The sequence below is a fragment of the Pteronotus mesoamericanus genome, unplaced genomic scaffold, assembly GCF_021234165.1.
Source record: "Pteronotus mesoamericanus isolate MK-2021 breed Mesoamerican mustached bat unplaced genomic scaffold, CSHL_Meso_final scaffold_507, whole genome shotgun sequence".
NCBI lineage: Eukaryota > Metazoa > Chordata > Mammalia > Chiroptera > Mormoopidae > Pteronotus > Pteronotus mesoamericanus.
Genome location: NW_026555319.1, coordinates 17,109,787 through 17,127,795, shown reverse-complemented (window position 1 = coordinate 17,127,795; position 18,009 = coordinate 17,109,787). Strand labels below are relative to the sequence as shown.

At 40.8% G+C, this 18,009-nt stretch overlaps 1 protein-coding gene across 3 annotated transcripts in view; it reads left to right on the top strand.

Moving 5' to 3' along the window:
• Positions 1-15,195, top strand: part of EIF4ENIF1 (eukaryotic translation initiation factor 4E nuclear import factor 1) — a 44,939-nt gene extending 29,744 nt beyond the window's left edge. For 2 of the 3 annotated variants that reach the window (XM_054594150.1, XM_054594149.1), the window contains exons 8-19: positions 1,779-1,914; positions 2,129-2,308; positions 2,973-3,205; positions 5,753-5,824; positions 6,269-6,452; positions 7,448-7,527; positions 7,845-7,987; positions 10,157-10,241; positions 11,655-11,787; positions 13,089-13,433; positions 13,714-13,878; positions 14,441-15,195. In XM_054594150.1, coding sequence (XP_054450125.1) covers positions 1,779-1,914; positions 2,129-2,308; positions 2,973-3,205; positions 5,753-5,824; positions 6,269-6,452; positions 7,448-7,527; positions 7,845-7,987; positions 10,157-10,241; positions 11,655-11,787; positions 13,089-13,433; positions 13,714-13,878; positions 14,441-14,682 — 1,998 coding nt within the window. In that variant the 3' untranslated portion in view covers positions 14,683-15,195. The remainder of the gene's footprint in view (positions 1-1,778; positions 1,915-2,128; positions 2,309-2,972; positions 3,206-5,752; positions 5,825-6,268; positions 6,453-7,447; positions 7,528-7,844; positions 7,988-10,156; positions 10,242-11,654; positions 11,788-13,088; positions 13,434-13,713; positions 13,879-14,440) is intronic. The other variant, XM_054594152.1, reaches the window with a different exon arrangement.
• The last annotated feature ends 2,814 nt before the right edge of the window (positions 15,196-18,009 follow it).

The window sequence follows — 18,009 nt, the reverse complement described above, 5'->3', positions numbered from 1 at the left end:
GATGACTGACTAGATAAACTCTTAAGGTTTCTTTTCTGGTTTAAAATGCTTTAGTTTCTTGAGATTGGCATTTCCAGTAAATGTGTATAAATGTAACTGCTTCTACTTTTTGTGTTTTAGCTGTAATAAAACTTAGCTTCTCTAAGTGAAACAAACTTGGTAGCTGATCAAAATAATGGAAATGACTTTCTCAACATGTACTGTCTTGTCTTGAGAAAATGTTCAGATACTTTATATATCCCAGTCCTCTACTTTTTCATATTCTTTCTGTGTATCTTCTGACTTTTTTTTCTATACGGTATTATCAGAGGAAATAAAAAAGGATTAAAATGTAAAGCCATTTTTGCTATTTGTAAATTTTTAAATGCTTCTTAACATTAAAATATTTTTAATAGCTGTAGCTTTTAGTTACTTTGTAAATCCTGTTTACCATTAAGATGATTGTATCTTGGGTACAAGTCTCAATTTTTCACAATGCCCCATCACTCAATGCTTCTCTTATACTTTAATTATTGCAAGTGCACATAAATGTCAATATCATTTAAGGTATGAGAGTCTGCAAGGGGAATGTGATTGAAACTATTTAAATAATACCCCAGAAAATAGAAGTACCACAAATAATAATCAAATTAGTGTCTTGAATTAAATCTCTTTTCTTGTGCGAAAGTATTTTGTGGTTTAGTTGGGTCTGTGTTATGACAAAATTGTTCCAGATAAGAATAACAGAATAATCTTGTCTTCCACCGCTGAACTTTGAAAACTGTGGATTTCGGACTTCAGATAAAAGTCACTAACTCTGTCATACATATACCAGTTTGCGGGGGGTGAGGGGGTATTTTCTGTTTATTATTGGTATAGAGGTCAAAATTTATGCCTTATTTTCAAGAATGTGCCTTAGTTTTGGACTGACCTTTGCATTACCTTGTGTTTTCTAAATATTGCTAAGAATACTGCATAAAGATCAATATGGATATTTAACTGGATTTATCAGAGGATAGAATTGAAATTTTCATTTTAAAAAAATGTTTAAAAGTAGTATTTAAGGAAGATTGGTAACAGAAATTACTACTATGAAAGTGTTGAAATTATTTCTGATGGTAGTGCAGCATTTAGTAGGCCTTATTATTGAGCTAGAAACCTTGGAAGTTGGATATAAAACAAAACAAACACCTGAAAACTCCCCATTAAGTTCAAACAGATACTAGAGATCAGTTAAAAGTTCATCTTTCATATTCTGATACTTTCTGAACTTTGACTTGGAATTGTGATCCTTATGAGTTCTAGTTTTTAGCTTTCGGCTTCTGAAATTATCAGCATTAAATTTTATAATGTTCATTACAACCATGAGAATGTTTGAAGCAAGGATTTTCTTTCATCAGCTCTCCATACCTGATGTTTAGTTGAAGGCCACTCATCAGCTTGGCAGTGGAATGCTTTACTCCTTGTGCCAATTTTGATTTTGAAACTATAGCCTCTGAGTAATTCATGGATTTTCTAATGAGGCAAAGGATAGAAAACCAAAACACTTTCTGTGGCACAGAGGTATTGCTTTATATGCTTAGAAAGCACATTGTTGGTTGTGTCCAAGTTTGGGTTACTCAGAAATGACCCAGGAGGGGAAGAAAAATGAAAGATGTTCAAAATACTGAGGGTGTTTACCTTCAGGTCAGCTGCTTCAAAGGAAATATCAAAGTAAGTGGCCCCTTTTCAAAATTTGAACCTTCTTGTCCCTTTTGCCTAGAAACTGTTGTCTTAGCTCCTTTTGTCTTTCCCTTTAGATGATAGAAGATGTTTTGGGAGAAGGGTCAGTCTCTGCCAGTCGGTTCAGTAGGTGGTTCTCTAACCCAAGCAGATCAGGAAGCAGATCCAGCAGTCTTGGGTCAACACCACATGAAGAACTGGAGAGACTTGCAGGTAAAATGGCTTCAGATTCTGGGCTTGGACACATAGACTTGTGTTTTCTCTGACATTGTTCATTGTCTTCATTAGTCATAGGTCCATTAGAGTTAAAGGGTCTCTGGATACTGAAAAAAAGCCTTCAATTTGTGTCCTTTTAATACTATTGAAGATATGTTTCTGTGCTTTATTAGAACCAATTAATTATGAATATATTTACCTGCAATATTAGGTTTTGAGCCAGCCATCCTCTCTCCTGGACAGAATTCGGGGAATTATTTTGCTCCTATACCACTGGAAGACCATGCTGAAAATAAAGTGGATATTTTAGAAATGCTACAGAAAGCCAAAGTGGATTTAAAACCTCTTCTTTCCAGCCTTTCTGCAAATAAAGAAAAACTTAAAGAGAGCTGTAAGTGTTTATGAGAGTTTGCTTTAGGTATCTCAAAAAGCTTAAATGCTCAGTCTTAAGGCAGTTAATTCTAACATACTGCTCTTTGTCAGAAATCAAATATATGGTGGGTTTTAATATTTCTTTAAAAAGTTTCTCAAACAATACCACCTCTTTGAGAACCTGGTAGTCAGTGAGCCCTGGGCCCCATAATAACTTTTCCACCAAGTCCTCCTCCTCACCTGGAGCCCATGTAAAACACTCTAGTGGATGTTGTCCTGAGAAAAATTTGGCAGCTCCCTGCATCTTTGCCCCAGTCTGCCATATTCTTGCTTAGCTTATAAGCCTTCAACATAAAACCTTAGAGATGTAATAACCACAGAGCTGGTGGCAGTCTTACTGACATTGGGCTCTCTGGCATTCCTATCCCTGGCAGCAGGATCTTGTCAAGTCTTACAGCATAGCACCCCATGGTTGTGGTCCCCCAGTTTCCAGCACCAAAGCATTTTAAGTTTAGCTTATGCCATCTCTTACTAAGTACATAATTATGGCCTTATTTCCACTGAGCAGCAATGATTTTTAAGTGTCTTCAGTCTATTTTTGGATACCATCATGGTAGCCAAAGAGAATTCCTGCCACACATATGCCTTTGCTTGGCTTAACCTGGACTTTCTCAACCTTTCAGCACATTCAGGGGTTGTGCTTTCAGTGGAAGAGGTAGAAGCAGGGCTCAAGGGCTTGAAGGTAGACCATCAACTGAAGAATTCAACTCCCTTCATGGCAGAACACTTAGAGGAGACCCTGAGTGCTGTAACTTGCAATCGACAGCTCAAAAAAGATGGAGATATGACTGCATTCAACAAGCTAGTGAGCACCATGAAGGCAAGTGGGACTTTGCCTTCTCAGCCCAAAGTCAGCGTAAGTATTTACACTGACCCCAGCCTTTTCTCCTTTTCTCTCTTTCTATTCCACTTCCCACAATAAATGTATTTTAAAAATGGTATTCTGAGTAAGTTGGAAATTCTTTACTAATCATTTGGTCCTTGATGCTTTTCTCTGTTCTTTAATTATCGCTATATTTTTGTTACTGGAAAATGTAGGTTTGTGGTTAATCTGTATCTATATTGTGGGTGACAGTATAAAGTTGAAAAATTCAGGCATATCTTTCTAAAGTTACTACTACCAAAAAAAAACAAAAACAAAAACAAAACGGCGGGGGGGATATCTTTCTGGATGATCTCCAAAGACAGTTTTGTGTTTATTCAGCTACTTGTTAAAATAACTTACTGTATTTTTATAGTCAGATCTGTTTGAGATTATCTGCTTTCTTGATTAGGCAATTGGCAGTTATACAAATCATTTATAAAGTAGGATGGATTTTTCAAGACAGTTGCATTCTGTTACTTTACTGATAGAAAAAGCTATGACTCCAAACTTGTAAAACACCTTTAAGCATGAAGTTGGGTTACAAGGTGGCAGCATATCAGTAAATGTAGGCCTGTAGCACGTACAGGTGTTTGTCATAACACATTTAGAGGGTGGTTCTCAGCCATGGCCTGTGTGTTAGTATTGCTACCCTTGATGATACAAAGTGATAAATGAAGCAGGATAAATCTGAATAATAAAAACAAACATAGACTTACTCCATTTGCTAAGTTACAGCAAAATTTGCCTATTGAGTGTTGCCTCTTGTTTTCTCCTTACATCTTGTCTGGGAACTACAAGTTAGCAGTGGCAACCATAGCTGTTTGATGCATTGTGCCTTGACCATGGAAGGGAACTGATTTTTGTTGTTTCTTATGTGACCAGCAGTTAGTCATAGAGATTCCAACAGAGTTGCCCTTGTTATAGCATTACTGCTAGGACTGTCCACCTCTGAGAGGTGGCATCTCAGGTAGGTAGATTTATTCCTATGTATCTGACCATATACCATGTCAGTTTAGGAGAATGTTACTTATAAACTGCTTTAGAGTTATTTGCATATAAAGAATTACTAGATACAAAAGCTTTCAAACAAGGACCAGATTAAAAGATCACAAACTATTCTGTCCTCCTTTCTTGTTACCTTTTGTCCTGGTGACTGGGTCAAATCGTGTAAGTAGCTTCTATCTTTCAGTGTAAAGATTCAGCAATTAACCTTACGCTTTTGAACATTCTGTTTCAGATATGGAAATGATTCTAGGGCTTAATAAAAACACAGTTGACCCTGAGTTGTGAGGATAACTATTTCAATGTTTGTGTTTCATTGCTCTGATATATATCTGGTTTTAGGCAAAGAAATGAGCCTCAAACACACCTATGTAAAGGGGTGGATGATAAAATTCAAGTTGTTAGGCAAAGAGTAACGCAAACTCAGTATAACTTAGGGAAGAAAGCAGCAAGAAAAGTAATGTAATAAACACGCTAGGCATTATCCCAAAATGTGGCCTGATTTGCATGTTGAGTCATGATCTACATCTAAAAATCAAGTCTTTAATTACTGTGGCTGTGTATGTATACTACTTCTGAACTGCCTACATCTGTTTAGGTTCAATCGTATTGTTTCATCCCCCAAATAAAATATGTTGGTTCAATCTAAACTCCATTTCAAATTGAATTGTAGACTGTCCTCCAAATGTAGTAAACCATGAAGTATAAAGTTGCCTGTTTTTGTTAGATAGAATTAAAGAGGATATCTCTTAATTAAAATCACCTGAAGTCAGTCCCAGTTCCAAAACTAACAAAATATTTGGGTATCCTTGGGCTTTTTGTCATGCATGAAGACATCGCTGTGGACCTTGGCATCTCCGCCTAGTAGAAGGGAAATTGTACCAGAGAAAACACTTAGGCATAAGGATGCACTGAAGTGCAGGAGGTAATGCAAGGTGGATGCAAGACATAACTACTACTGCATTAAAACAAAAAGTGGAGGATTTGAATTTCACCCTGTATACGAGACCCATTTGAAACCTGCTTATAAATAAAGGTTAAATTTCCTAAAATATGGAACTTTGAAATATAACAATTCTGGCCAGACATGCATGTTGTTTACTAGATTTTTAGTATCTGGTCTGTAAATCTTGTCAAAGGGTGCCTCAAAAAACTAAAATCTATAAATTATCAAAACTTCCTGCATATGGCTTCTAACTAAGTAAGTGTTCCCCTATTTCACCATTTTCTTTTTCCCTTCTTTTGGTCACAGTGTTAGAAACAGTGAAATGGACCAGGGTTATTACAGGGAGGAAAAGACTTTGTCTGAAGGTCTCTGAGTGGATTCTCCAAGTACATGTGAAGATTCTTTTGTTCTCAGATTTTTGGGACCTATGTGTTGAGAATAGAACAGGTTGATTTTAAGTTACTTTTTTGTGACTTTGGCATCATTCTGCTGTTACATGTTGACTCCCTAAAAAGTTTTTAATGCTTTCTAGTGGTCCCCAATTTTTAAGTGTAAGAAGGTTAAAACCAATTTTCCTTTGACTTTTTTAGCGAAACCTCGAAAGCCATTTGATGCCCCCCGCTGAGATTCCAGGCCAGCCTGTCCCTAAGAACATCTTGCAGGTACTTAACCATCTTACACCAAGGCCTTGGAGTCCTAAACAGTAATCCTCTGAGCTGGGTTTTTGTAGTGGTCCAGCTTTGGGCTTTAGATAATGATCCATGTTGCCTGGTAATTGAGGATGTGTCACTACCTGTGTCACTGTAAATCTCAACATGGGGTGGAGAGGTGGCTAAAAATTAGATGACAAAGTAAGCCCTTGGTTTCTAGTTTGCAGGTTTGCAATTTGTGTGGAAAGTAGTATCTAAGCTGTATTCATCGCACTACTTTACAGCAGTGTTGCTAATTGAACATTCAGAGAAATGTGTAACATATACCTGTGACAAGTCCTTCAGTGGAGCATGAGGGAGATTCATCATTGGCTTCTGAAAGTTAATCCTAGTCCATAGCCTGAGTAGGAGGGAGAACTAGGTTTTCTCACAAGGATATGACTTTTCTGCCTTTAGGAGCTTCTGGGTCCACCAGTTCAGAAACCTGCTTCTTCCAATCTTCTGAGTGGCCTTATGGGGAGCTTGGAGCCTACATCACCTTTACTGGGCCAAAGAGCACCCTCTCCTCCCTTGTCACAGGTGTTTCAAACGCGAGCAGCCTCAGCAGACTACCTTCGACCTCGAATACCATCACCAATTGGTAAACATTCTTGTGTGTAGAAGTCCATCTGCCTCCGTCGCGGCACACACATTTCCCTTCCCAACGCCACCGCCACCGCCACCACCAAGCCCCTGACAAAGGTTACACTTGTCTGCTAGAACTGGCAAAGTCTTTCCATGGGCATTCATTCTTGAAGACTTTAAAAAGAAATGTGTGGATTTATTATACTTTTTTCTAGCGGTGGTGGGAACACAAATGTGGAAACATAGTTTATTATCCAACTGCTCCTCTGGATAAATATGTTCACGTTATAGTTTTCTGTTTTCCTTTGAAATTGCTCTAAATTGGATCCAGCTCAATAGTATAATTCCTTATTTTGGGAATTCAAAAGAAAGTTAATTTGACTTACAAGGTTTTTTTTCTTGATAGAGCATGTCAGAGTAGAGGCTCTTTACCAACCTAGTGAAGTTGATACAACAATCAATTGTAAAATCTTGTGGCTAATTCAGAATCTGAATGGAAGAAGCACTTCCAGGAAGCTATCTTAGCAAAGTGTTGTGCAGAATTTCAGTGTTCCTACCACTCTGGACTAGTTCAGGCTGCTTGGCCACCCTGGCCCCTGCCAGTCGTATCTCGAGAGGGGTTTGTTGCAATCTTTCCTGCATATTTAGGGAGATAAAAGTGGAAAGAGTTAACTTCAAAGCACTGGTTTCTTTAATATCAGCTGGCATGGTGATAATGGGTCAAATTACTGGCTAGAAGAGCACTTCTCTCACAGATAGAGATTGCAGCTCTGAAGGGACAAAGCTGACAGCTTAGTGGGAAAATTGATACAGCAGCACTTTGGGTCATTAAGTGCTGAGGTCCACATAGCCCAGTGTGGGTGGCACATAAGAAAAGGGACATCATTAGCCTGGGAAGCCAGTACTTCTCAAAAGAGATGGTGTCCAGGAGCAGCATGCGTTGGTGGTGATGTCTCTCTGATGGACATGTACTATCTTGACACTCAACTGATACTGTAACTTTTCCAACAGGTCTCACACAAGGACCACAGCCGCTACTTGGAGATCCATTCCAAGGCATGCGCAAGCCCATGAGCCCTGTCACAGCCCAGGTGCAGCTGAGCTCTTTCTCAAACACAATCTGTTGCTTGCTTTTCACCTTAACCGTTGTTTATGGGATGGAGAATTAGATCGCTGCAATTCTTGGAAATGATTTGAACTATAATTGAAACTCATCTATAATTCAAGTAAAGGCTAGAAAATTGGTCATATTTAAATAGTTAAAATCCTGTTTGGTGGATAGCACAATTTAGTCAGGTTGCAGCCTCTAATTCCTCACAGTTGCTACTTAAAGAGAGTGAATAGAGACTTTTTTGTATAACGTACATTGACCTCATTCTTCTGATCCTCTTCTGCAACTTCTGTTCAGCAGATGAGCCAGCTAGAATTGCAACAGGCAGCTTTGGAGGGGCTGGCCCTGCCACATGACCTTGCAGTGCAGGCAGCAAACTTCTATCAGCCTGGTTTTGGTAAACCACAAGTGGACAGAACCAGAGATGGATTCAGAAACAGGTAAGTTACTAATACTATCCTTGTGTGGATTTGCAAATTAATTTCCTCAGATTAGCAAATTAGTTATTTACAGTATAATTCTATTGGAAATAATGATTAAATTCTACTGCATGGGCATAGGCTTTTCATCCTGTGTAATTTTATTTATAGTCGAGTTAAAGGATTCATTTTTACGAAGGTAGCTAGCATCACTCCTTATTTGCAGTTATCCTTATGAAATGATGAAAAGTAAAACTTGACTTAGCTTCCTCCCCCATAGATTCTTTGTTGAGTTATCAAACTATCCCTTGATGTAGGTTTGTTGATCGGAGCCATTAACAAATAATTACTGCCTTCACTCTCCTTTCTGCTAGTTTTAACATGTAGTAAAGTGAAATGAATCCTAAGTTGGGTGGGAGGTTAGCAGGATCGTTCTTTTTTATTGTAAAATAAAACTGCATTAAACAAACACGTGAGGCAAACTCCATTGTTAGCTACCCAGAAGCCCTCTGTGTGCCCTGTCCCAGGAATACCTCTTTTATACCCTCAGGAGTGACCATTATCTAGCCTTTAAGGACAGTTTAGTCCTGCCCATATAGTACTTCATAATTATAGTACTTCTTAAGTAGGCAGTGTTTTGACGTGTTTTTGTTTTTTTGATTTGCCATATCTGGTTCTCAGTGCCTTCCTATAGCTGGTTTTATATGCTGACACTTTCAGAAAACATTGAGACAAGTACCCTGTTCCCTTGCATAAATGCATCCTATCTTTAGTAACCCTCAGCCTAAACAGAGTTCAGGACTAATCTGCTGAGTCCCTATCACTGGATTTCTCTCTACAATATATAATAGTTATCTAATATTCATCGACATGATTTGTTGACTTAACACTTTTGATACTCAGAATTTTATTTGCTTTTGGCAACAACCCTGCAAGGTAAATGGGATAAATAACTGCATTTTACAGATACAGGAACTTAGGTTTTTAAAGTGCGACTTACATGAAACTAGTAAGTAAACCCAAGTTAGTGTCATTGGAGTCTTCATGTTTTGGATCAAATGTCAGCCACCTCTCAGGCTCTCCCTAAACACCCTATATACATACAGTTGTCTCTCCCAACAGACATGCCTTTCTCCTTGCCCTGCTCTATTTATTCTACTTTTCACCTTTTAGCATACTATTTTTTTGGTCTGTCTCCCTGCCCGTAGTATCCCCTCTCTACTCTGCAACCACAAGAATGTCATGAGGCCAGAGTGTTGTGGGTTTTTTTGTTTTGTTTTGTCTGTTTTGTTTATTGCTGTATCCCCAGCACCTAGAATAGTGTTTGGCATATAGTAGGTGCTCAAGTATGTCTATGAGAAGGAATAAATCATAGGTCATGCAGAACTGCCCGATTTGGGGTTTACATCTTAATCACTCAGAATACTGCTAGTCTGTCTCTGTCTTGTCATGTTCCGAGTGTGGAAGCAGTGGGGCTTACCCTCGTACAGACTGGAGAGAGGCCATGGGTTTTGAATTCCTATTTGCTTATGATTCAGAGAGCTTCAGAATCACAGGCTGTACTTGGACTTTGGCTTTTGTGGTACAAGGTCTGACATAGCTGAAGTGTAGTGAAGCTTTCATTAGCCAGTAAACTCACAATTCATTCTTCTCTCAGCCTATTTGTACGTTCATCAGCTGTTTCCTATTTTCTTCCAAGATGAGGCAGAATAACTAGAATGTCTTGGGAGAGAATGCAAGTCTGTTCTTTTAAACTTTATTTGGGAAGCCTGGGATCAGCCTTGTGTGTAGACTAGGAGTGGTGAGGAATGTTGCATGTAACTGGATCTTAAAGTAGCTGAAACTGTTGGTGATGTATTTGATGTGAACCAGTGTCTCAGAGAGCATCATCTCTATGCCAGGCACTCTACTAGTCAGTGTTGCTCTCTACCCTCTGGGGCACAGCCTGGCCCACAAAATGAAAGCCCTACCTAGTCTACCTCACTGGTATAGTCTACAAATAAACTGTACACCAGCTCTGGATAACCCTCCATTTCCAAGGTCTTCCCAAGTGCCTATACCTGTCCCTTCTACCTAAGTCATTGTTCTCCATCTTGTTAAAGTCCTGGGCCAGTCTTAAGTATTTTGTGGTTTTAGGATTTGAGAGTTTGACCAGCTTGGAGCTCCCACTGATACTTGGTTTGTTCACAGGCAACAGCGAGTGACCAAGTCACCAGCACCCGTTCACAGAGGGAACTCCTCTTCCCCTGCCCCCGCTGCCTCCATCACAAGCATGGTCAGTGACCTTTGCCTTTGTAAATGACTTCCAGGGTTTTAGGTTTCTCCCTTTTGGTTGTGCCTATATTGTATCACTGTAACCCAAATGTCCCTGAATGCCTTCCACAGGAATAACTGATTTGAGAGTCTTTCATACCTGTCTCTTTATTAGCTTTTCCCCTTTTGAGATAGTCTAACAGTTAGGATTCTAGTTTAAGCCCTTACCTTGGGGAAAGTGTGATAGCCAAGTGTGGGCTGGAGCACACAGGTTATATGTTCAAACAAGTAAACATTTGCAGTAGGAAGGAGAGGGTTTAAGACAGGAGGTGAGGTGGATGGGGTAACTAGGGTCAGATCATGGGGAATCCAGTGAACCATGGTGAGGTTACAAATTCAGATTCAATTCTATTATATGAATATGGCTGGGACAGAGGGTGTTGCTTATTTGTGGAGACAAGTTTAGTTTTGCAGCTGACTCACATACCAGAATTTTTTTTTAAGTTTCCTTCTCCAAACGTTTTTATCACCTAGTTAAAGCTGGCAGACATATGAGAAAAACCTTTACTTTGTGTTCAGAGCCCCAAGTAGATCTTTGCACTAAGCACCTTGAGGGTGGGGTCCAGAAGGAGCTTTAATGTTCCTAATTCATGCCCTGACTCCATCATACAGTAATCAAAGTAGAAATTGGCAGTAGAGATAGGAACAAATGACCCCAAATGGTGAGTCCTAGTGGCTAAGAAGAATACTAAGATCATTTTGAATTTTCTGGTAGACAAGTTAAGATGAAAAACATAAGGAGTACAGCAAGTCCTCAAATAATGTTCCATTCAGTGTCTATTGGTTATAACATTGATGAGATGCTGTAGCTACCGCCCTTGTTTAAATCAATTAGCCTATGGTAGAATTGATTTCAGTGTACGTCATTTTGCTTTACATCACAGAACCTATCATTAAAACATTTAAGTGAGGATTTGCTATATAGGGAAAGGTAGGCTCTTAGGTTTTCTCTGAAACGTCCTTTCATGGCTGGAAGTACTGTTGCTCCAGGATATACTTCTGGCCATGTTCTTCCCCCTCTTCCCAGCCTAATGCCTTGGCTGGGACGCAGCAGCTTCATAGGCAGATCCCCATCACCACAGAAACAACGTAAAGCTCTGTGCTTTAACTACCTTTCTGTTACAACTGAGTCTAGGTTTGGTAAAAGTTGTGAGCAAGACTGTGTCCATGATGCACTGGGACGCAGTCTATTTAGCCCATCCTGTTTCTTTACCTCTGGTAGCTAGAGACCAGAACATTGAAGTTGGTGTCTGTCACATGTAGCCAATAAGGGAACTTTTCAACTTGCTGAGTAGTTTGGTAGGTTAATCTTGGCTTGATTAGGGAAAGGCATTCAGAGAATGTGCTAATTAATACTAATCGTTGTTTTCTACAGCTTTCTCCTTCCTTCACCCCTACCTCAGTGATACGTAAGATGTATGAGAGCAAAGAGAAAAGCAAGGAGGAGCCAGCATCTGGAAAAGCAGCTCCTGGTGACAGTAAAGAGGACACTCAGAAGGCCAGTGAAGGTACTGCAGAGCTGTTGAGGGTGTACTGCCCAAGAAAGTATGTGACGGGGGGCATGGGCTTGCATGCTGACCAGCCTGACCTGATTCTCTGCAGAGTGCTGGGCAAGACCCCTGGCTGCTCTGGACCACAATTCTGTGTTTGATAGCGGGAAGGGTTGGACAAGCTCATAGTCACTTAGCCACTTAAAAACTTGAAAATTCTGACTAATCTTAAAAAAAAATTCTGACCAATCTAATAGTGGTAGACAGGAAGGAATGAGCTTTAGTTTATTTAGGCCTCGAAGTTGGAATTATTAGTACATTTATTTGACAAATACAGTTCAACCAGTTTTATTTCTGAAAGATTCTCTCCAGTCTGTGGAGACAAAGTGTCCAATAAAATCTGTGCATTGACTGAAGCATATAGGAAATATGGAGAGCCTCTTAGAAGGACCTAGAAAATGTTGAGAGGCCTTTAGAAGTTGCACAGCTGAGATTGTTAAGGACATGGTGCAACATTCTGGTAAGTTAGGTTACACAAGTCTGGAGTATTGGTGTAGGAGCTTTTTGCCTGTGAGGAAGCTTCTGGGTGGGGGCGGGGGGAGAGGAAATCCTGTTGGTCCTACTAAAAATGGCATTTAACACTCCTTCACCAGACCATAATTACTATTTAAATTTTCTGTTGTGATGGATTTGCATAATTTGACTCTTACTTGATTTTCCATTTAGACTTTTAAAAAGTATGTTATGGGGGGAAAATTGGGATAACTGTAATAGTATAATAAATAACATATAATTTTCAAAAACAAAAGGGAGTAACATGCTTTTTATTTTAAAACAGCCGATTAGGATAGCATTAGCTCCCTCACAGATCCAGACGACAGCCCTAAGGGCAGAGCAAGGTACCCATCTGAGTTAGACTACCACACCTGATACGCCAGACTCACTTGCCCATAGCTATTCCTGGGATGAGAGGATTATAAGAATAAAACAGGAGCTTAAGAATTATGCCATTTTTTAACTTCAGAGCCTTTGGGTTTTTATAGTGTAGCAAAGATAAGCTCTGTTCCTACAAAGTGCTGAAGACTTGGAAAACTTGGGATCTAGTCCCAGCTCTGTCCCTGACTTACCCCTATAACATTGACTCAGCCTGTTCATAAGGCAAACTGATGTTCCCTATGATGCAATCCTCTTAACTTTGTTGAGGGGATCAAAAAAGGATTGTGCACTTTCTGAAAAATGAGATTTACTGGATCATTGTGAGGACAAAGTATTTGGAAAAGACTTGCCAACACTCAGATATTCTCTCTGGATCCTTACAGAGAACCTCCTGTCATCCAACCCTGTGCCCAATGCTGAACGAGACTATTCTCCCACTACAAACCCCAAACTGTTGGCGCTGCAGCGGTCTTCATGTTCCACCCCACTGTCCCAGACCAACCGTTACACCAAAGAACAAGATTATCGACCTAAAGCAACTGGGAGAAAAACACCTACCTTGGCATCCCCAGTTCCGGGAACACCTTTTCTCCGTCCCGTCCACCAAGTACCCCTTGTCCCCCATGTCCCGGTTGTTCGGCCTGCTCACCAGCTTCACCCAGGGTTGGTCCAAAGGTTGCTGGCCCAGGGACTACATCCACAGCATATTCCAACTTTGCTCCAAGCTGGTGAGTTTCTGACCTGCATAACAGTTGCTAGAACTGATAAAAAAAATGCTGTGCTGTGCGAGGTTTTCATCCCTAGAAAGATACTACTAGATTTTTTGCACCTAACTGGTGGGCAGTGGGTCTAATCCAGTCCACCCCTTTGTCCATTAAAAGATTAGGAACCTAGTTTGAACATCTTTCACTCTTAATAAACTTTCAGATCAGCAAAACTATACAATCAAGCTTGAAAATTTCCAGGTAGATTAAGATTGCTTCTCATGAGTTTCTCTCTGTCCAACAGGTGTGCTTCCTCCTGGGATGGATCTGACTCATTTACAGGGAATACCTAGTCCAATCCTGAGTCAGCCCTTTTACCATTTACCTGCCGCTAGTCACCCTCTCCTAAACCCTCGTCCTGGGACACCTCTGCATCTGGCAATGATGCAACAGCAGCTACAGCGTTCAGGTAGGTTCAGGAATGGGGTCAGGTAAGCTGGGAGGGCTGAATAGGCTTAAAGCTTTGGATCAGTTCTCAGTGAAGATGAACTGACCCTGACAATTCATTAACTTATTCTGCAAGACTAGGTGTAACCAGAGATTAGGATGATGTAAACCAATCTGTCAGATTTGGAATTCCTGTTCCTGTAAAACAGTGGCAGAGCCAAGTGTGCTCTGGTGTTTTTTGTCCTTTGCCTCTTAGGAGAGAAGGCTGAAAATCTTTCCAAGAGGTTCCGCATAGGGAGCCAAGAGTAGATGTCCTTTCACCAGTTAATGTTAGTGGTCCTGTGATGTGGCTGCTTGCTATTAATAGTGGTGGTCATGTCATCAAGAATGGGTTCTCAATGTGGGTGGCTTCTGAATAGCTCAGCTTTCCAAGGTTCTGTTTTGTGGCATTTTGCAAAGGAATTGCCTAGAATAAACCATCTGATAAAGAATACTTTTTGGAGTTTCATGAGTAGGGTTGAGTGAAGCAGGACCTAATATAGTGCTTTACACCTCTCCTGCTCTAACCCTTCCTATCCCCCCAGTTCTTCATCCTCCAGGCTCTGGTTCCCAGGCAGCTGCTGTCAGTGTTCAGACGACCCCACAGAATGTGCCCAGCCGGCCAGGCCTGCCCCACATGCACTCCCAACTGGAGCACCGCCCCAGCCAGAGGAGCAGTTCCCCGGTGGGCCTTGCCAAATGGTTTGGCTCTGATGTGCTACAGCAGCCCCTGCCCTCCATGCCCGCCAAAGTCATCAGTGTAGATGAACTGGAATATCGACAGTGAGCAAGGCAGGCAGGATCATCTAACTCTGGACCTATGGTGGCACCCTGGTCAAGACTATGCTTGGTTTACAGGCTTTTACTTTGGAGCATTCTGTGCAAAGATGATTAGGGGTCCTAAGCATCTGGTGTGGTCTGCATGATGGAAGGATCTTAACCAGCTGAATGGGAGCCTACATGGTCTGAATACAGGATGCACAGGGTTGGCACAGGGTTGTCAATCCCGGAAGAAGGGTTTTTTTGTTTTTTTGTTTTTGTAAGATATGTGAATGAAGTGTTGGTGTCTTCACCAAGAGGTGGCACCTAAGGGTTCTGTGAAAATAAATGTATAGACCCTTATGTACAGACCTGTGTATAAACAATTTTTGTATATACATATAGGATAGCTTTTTTGAACTTATACAGCTGTACATAAAAGTAGCTGGTATTAGTTAAGCCTGTGTCAACTTTGAATTTTTTTCACTTGTACATTTGGGATTTTTTTTTTTTTTGGTTGATTAAAATTGCATATGACGTGTGAATGAAGTGAATGGCATTACTGTTTATTTCTTCCTGACTCCCTTCTTCCTTGTTTCCAACCAGCTGACCCATGAGGCTCAATAGGTTCCTTGAGGGAAATGATCTAAAGTTTTAGTTTTTCTTTAAAACTCATGACACTGAACTTTATCTCATTTAGGAACAGGAACCTACGGCCACCTTGCTTGAGCCTTGAGACCCCAAAGGGTAACTTTAGGCTGGCTAAATACCAGTCTTGTGGCTAATACCAGATTATAGTGAGAAATTTCTAAGATTAAAACCACCTAGTGAAAACAATTTGGGTAATCATGTATATGATGGTAGTTTCTCCCAAACAAATCCACATTTACTGAAGCAAAAGTATATAGTGTTTGTTGGCATCCTGTTCAGCTTAAAGTCCCCTACATGGAAAAACAGAGCCTCAGAATTCTGATTCAGTCCATATAGAACTTCCTTTGAGATGGATGCCTGTGTTAACTGATTCCTTGTGTTTTGCATCTCATTCCTCAGCTATTTTCATCATTCACTATAGCTATGGTCTTGAATCCCCCTTCCTCAAATTTTCCCAGAGTTCTCAATACTTGCCCATTTAGGGCCATCAAAAGACTCTTTAAGTTTATGCTAGAGGGTCAAATAATGAAGCCATGTTGTGATTAACAGGTAAATCACAAAATGGTTGGGTTTTTGACTCCAAGAATGAAAAAACCTGAGTCTTGCATGTGAGAGGTATTACCTGTAAACCTGGAGCTGCCCACGCTGCCCTGTACTTCAAGGAACCTAAAAAAGCAGGTCACCTTTGAACAAAATGGCTTCATGGATTGAGCATGAGGTCTGTCCTCCTGGTAAAACTTCATTATGCCCTTCCCCCTCTGTAGGACTTTTCTCTGATTCATCAGCTTCAGAAAACAGTATGTTTAGAATCCTTCCAAGGGTTTCCACAGATAGAAACTAGAAAGCAGTCTCACATAACAATGGCAGAACAGATGCCTAAATTCAGTTCCACCTTTCCTGAACTAACACTTGGGAGGTGTAGGGTTTCTCTTTTTCAAGATAGCTAGAAACTAGTAGGACCGAAATGAATAAATGTAGGCAACCAAGAGCAAAGATTTAGCCAGTGACCGGTGAGATGGAGCAGGAAGTAAATAACGGAATGTTAATAAGACTAGCAAAGAAGCTAGATGTACAGATTTTAACAAACCTATTTTGGTGTATGGGAGGGAGTTGAGGGAAGAGGAAACTAATGCAGTCTTCCAGGAGCTAAGAGCCTGATACAGGGTAAGGGCAGGAGGAAGTGATGTCTCAGCTAATAAGAGATATCAACATAGGAGCAACTTTCGGGAGTTAGCAGGCGTGAGACAAGTTTAGAAACAATCAGGGCTGGAAGAAAACAAAGGTTAAAAGAAGCTAAGGATGTGCAAGGCCCTCTCAAAACAACAGAGAGCCACAGAGAACCTCATGGAAGACCTACCTTTAAGGAGAGGGATCAGCCCTGGCTGATGTAGCTCAGTGGATTGAGAGCCAGCCTGAGAACCGAAGGGTTGCCAGTTTGATTCCCAATCAGGGCATATGCCTGCTGGGTTGTGGGCCAGGTCCCCAGTTGGGGGCGCACAAGAGGCAAACACATTTGATGTTTCCCTCCCTTCCTTCCTCTCTAGAAATAAATAAAATCTCAAAAAAAAAAGGGGGGGGGGATCAGGTGGAGAAGAAAAAAATAGTACTTCCCAAAGGAAAGAGCTGAGGAGCCAGTACTTGGGAAATCAGTGGTAATCAATGAGAAATGGAAAAAAATGGAGAGTACAGTCAGGCCTCCTTTCAGAAAATAGCTATTGTCTTATAAGCCAAACTCTATTGACAGAAAGGAAGTCAGCTCCACTGGCCCTTCTTTGTATAAGAAAAAGACAAGTTACAAATACAATCCAGGAACAAAGATAACTTAGAGGAGTAGAATGATTCTTCAGTAACTCTATTCCCTTTACTGACAACTGATTCAAGGATGAGCTTGTGACCAATTTAGGCCATGAGACACAGACAATACGGGTGGGCAACTTCTGGGAAATGGCTGCCCAAAAAGGTAAGACTCAGCTATCCTTACTACCGTCTGGCTGCTGATGTAAAGCCATGGATAGCAGCAGACATTCTGTGACTGGGGAAGGATGAGCCAGTTGCCCAGCAAGTCCAACAAACTGCAGTGGACCAAAGTAGCTTGATGGAAAGAATTTGGATCCTCAATGACTTAACAACTGCCATGAGCCCATGTGAGCTCAAAACAACTTACATGAGAGACCAAGTTTCCTTCCATTTCAGTTGGGTAAGAGTTTGTTAAGATATACCTAAAAGTATTCTAATTAATGGCACAGGTCAGAGAGTCTGCTTACCTGTGCTAAAAAAAAAAAAAAGGGAAAGAAAAAAAGTATGTTAACAGCCCAGGAAATTCATGTGTCACAGCAAAACTGCTATGAAAGCCTTTAGCTGTAGGAATGGGCTCCTTGGTGACCCTACCCCAAGCAGCATTCCTGACACAAGACTGTACCCCTTTCCCAGACCTCCCAAGTCTGAGCCCAAGAGAGAGAGAGAAGGGTAAGGTAATGCACTCAAGACCAGGGGGCTATGATGGGGGGAGGGGAGGGTACTGAATGATGGAAGCAAGGCCTAATCAAAACACATCCTGAGGCCTTGGATGAACTGGATTTCAGCCATCTTCTCCCCAGCATCTGGGCAGAGCTATATTCCTGCTCAATGAAAGTGAGTTTGGGCATGAGGATTCCCCCAAAACCCTACATATGCTCTGGCTAGAGATTAAATCTTGCTGGAAATC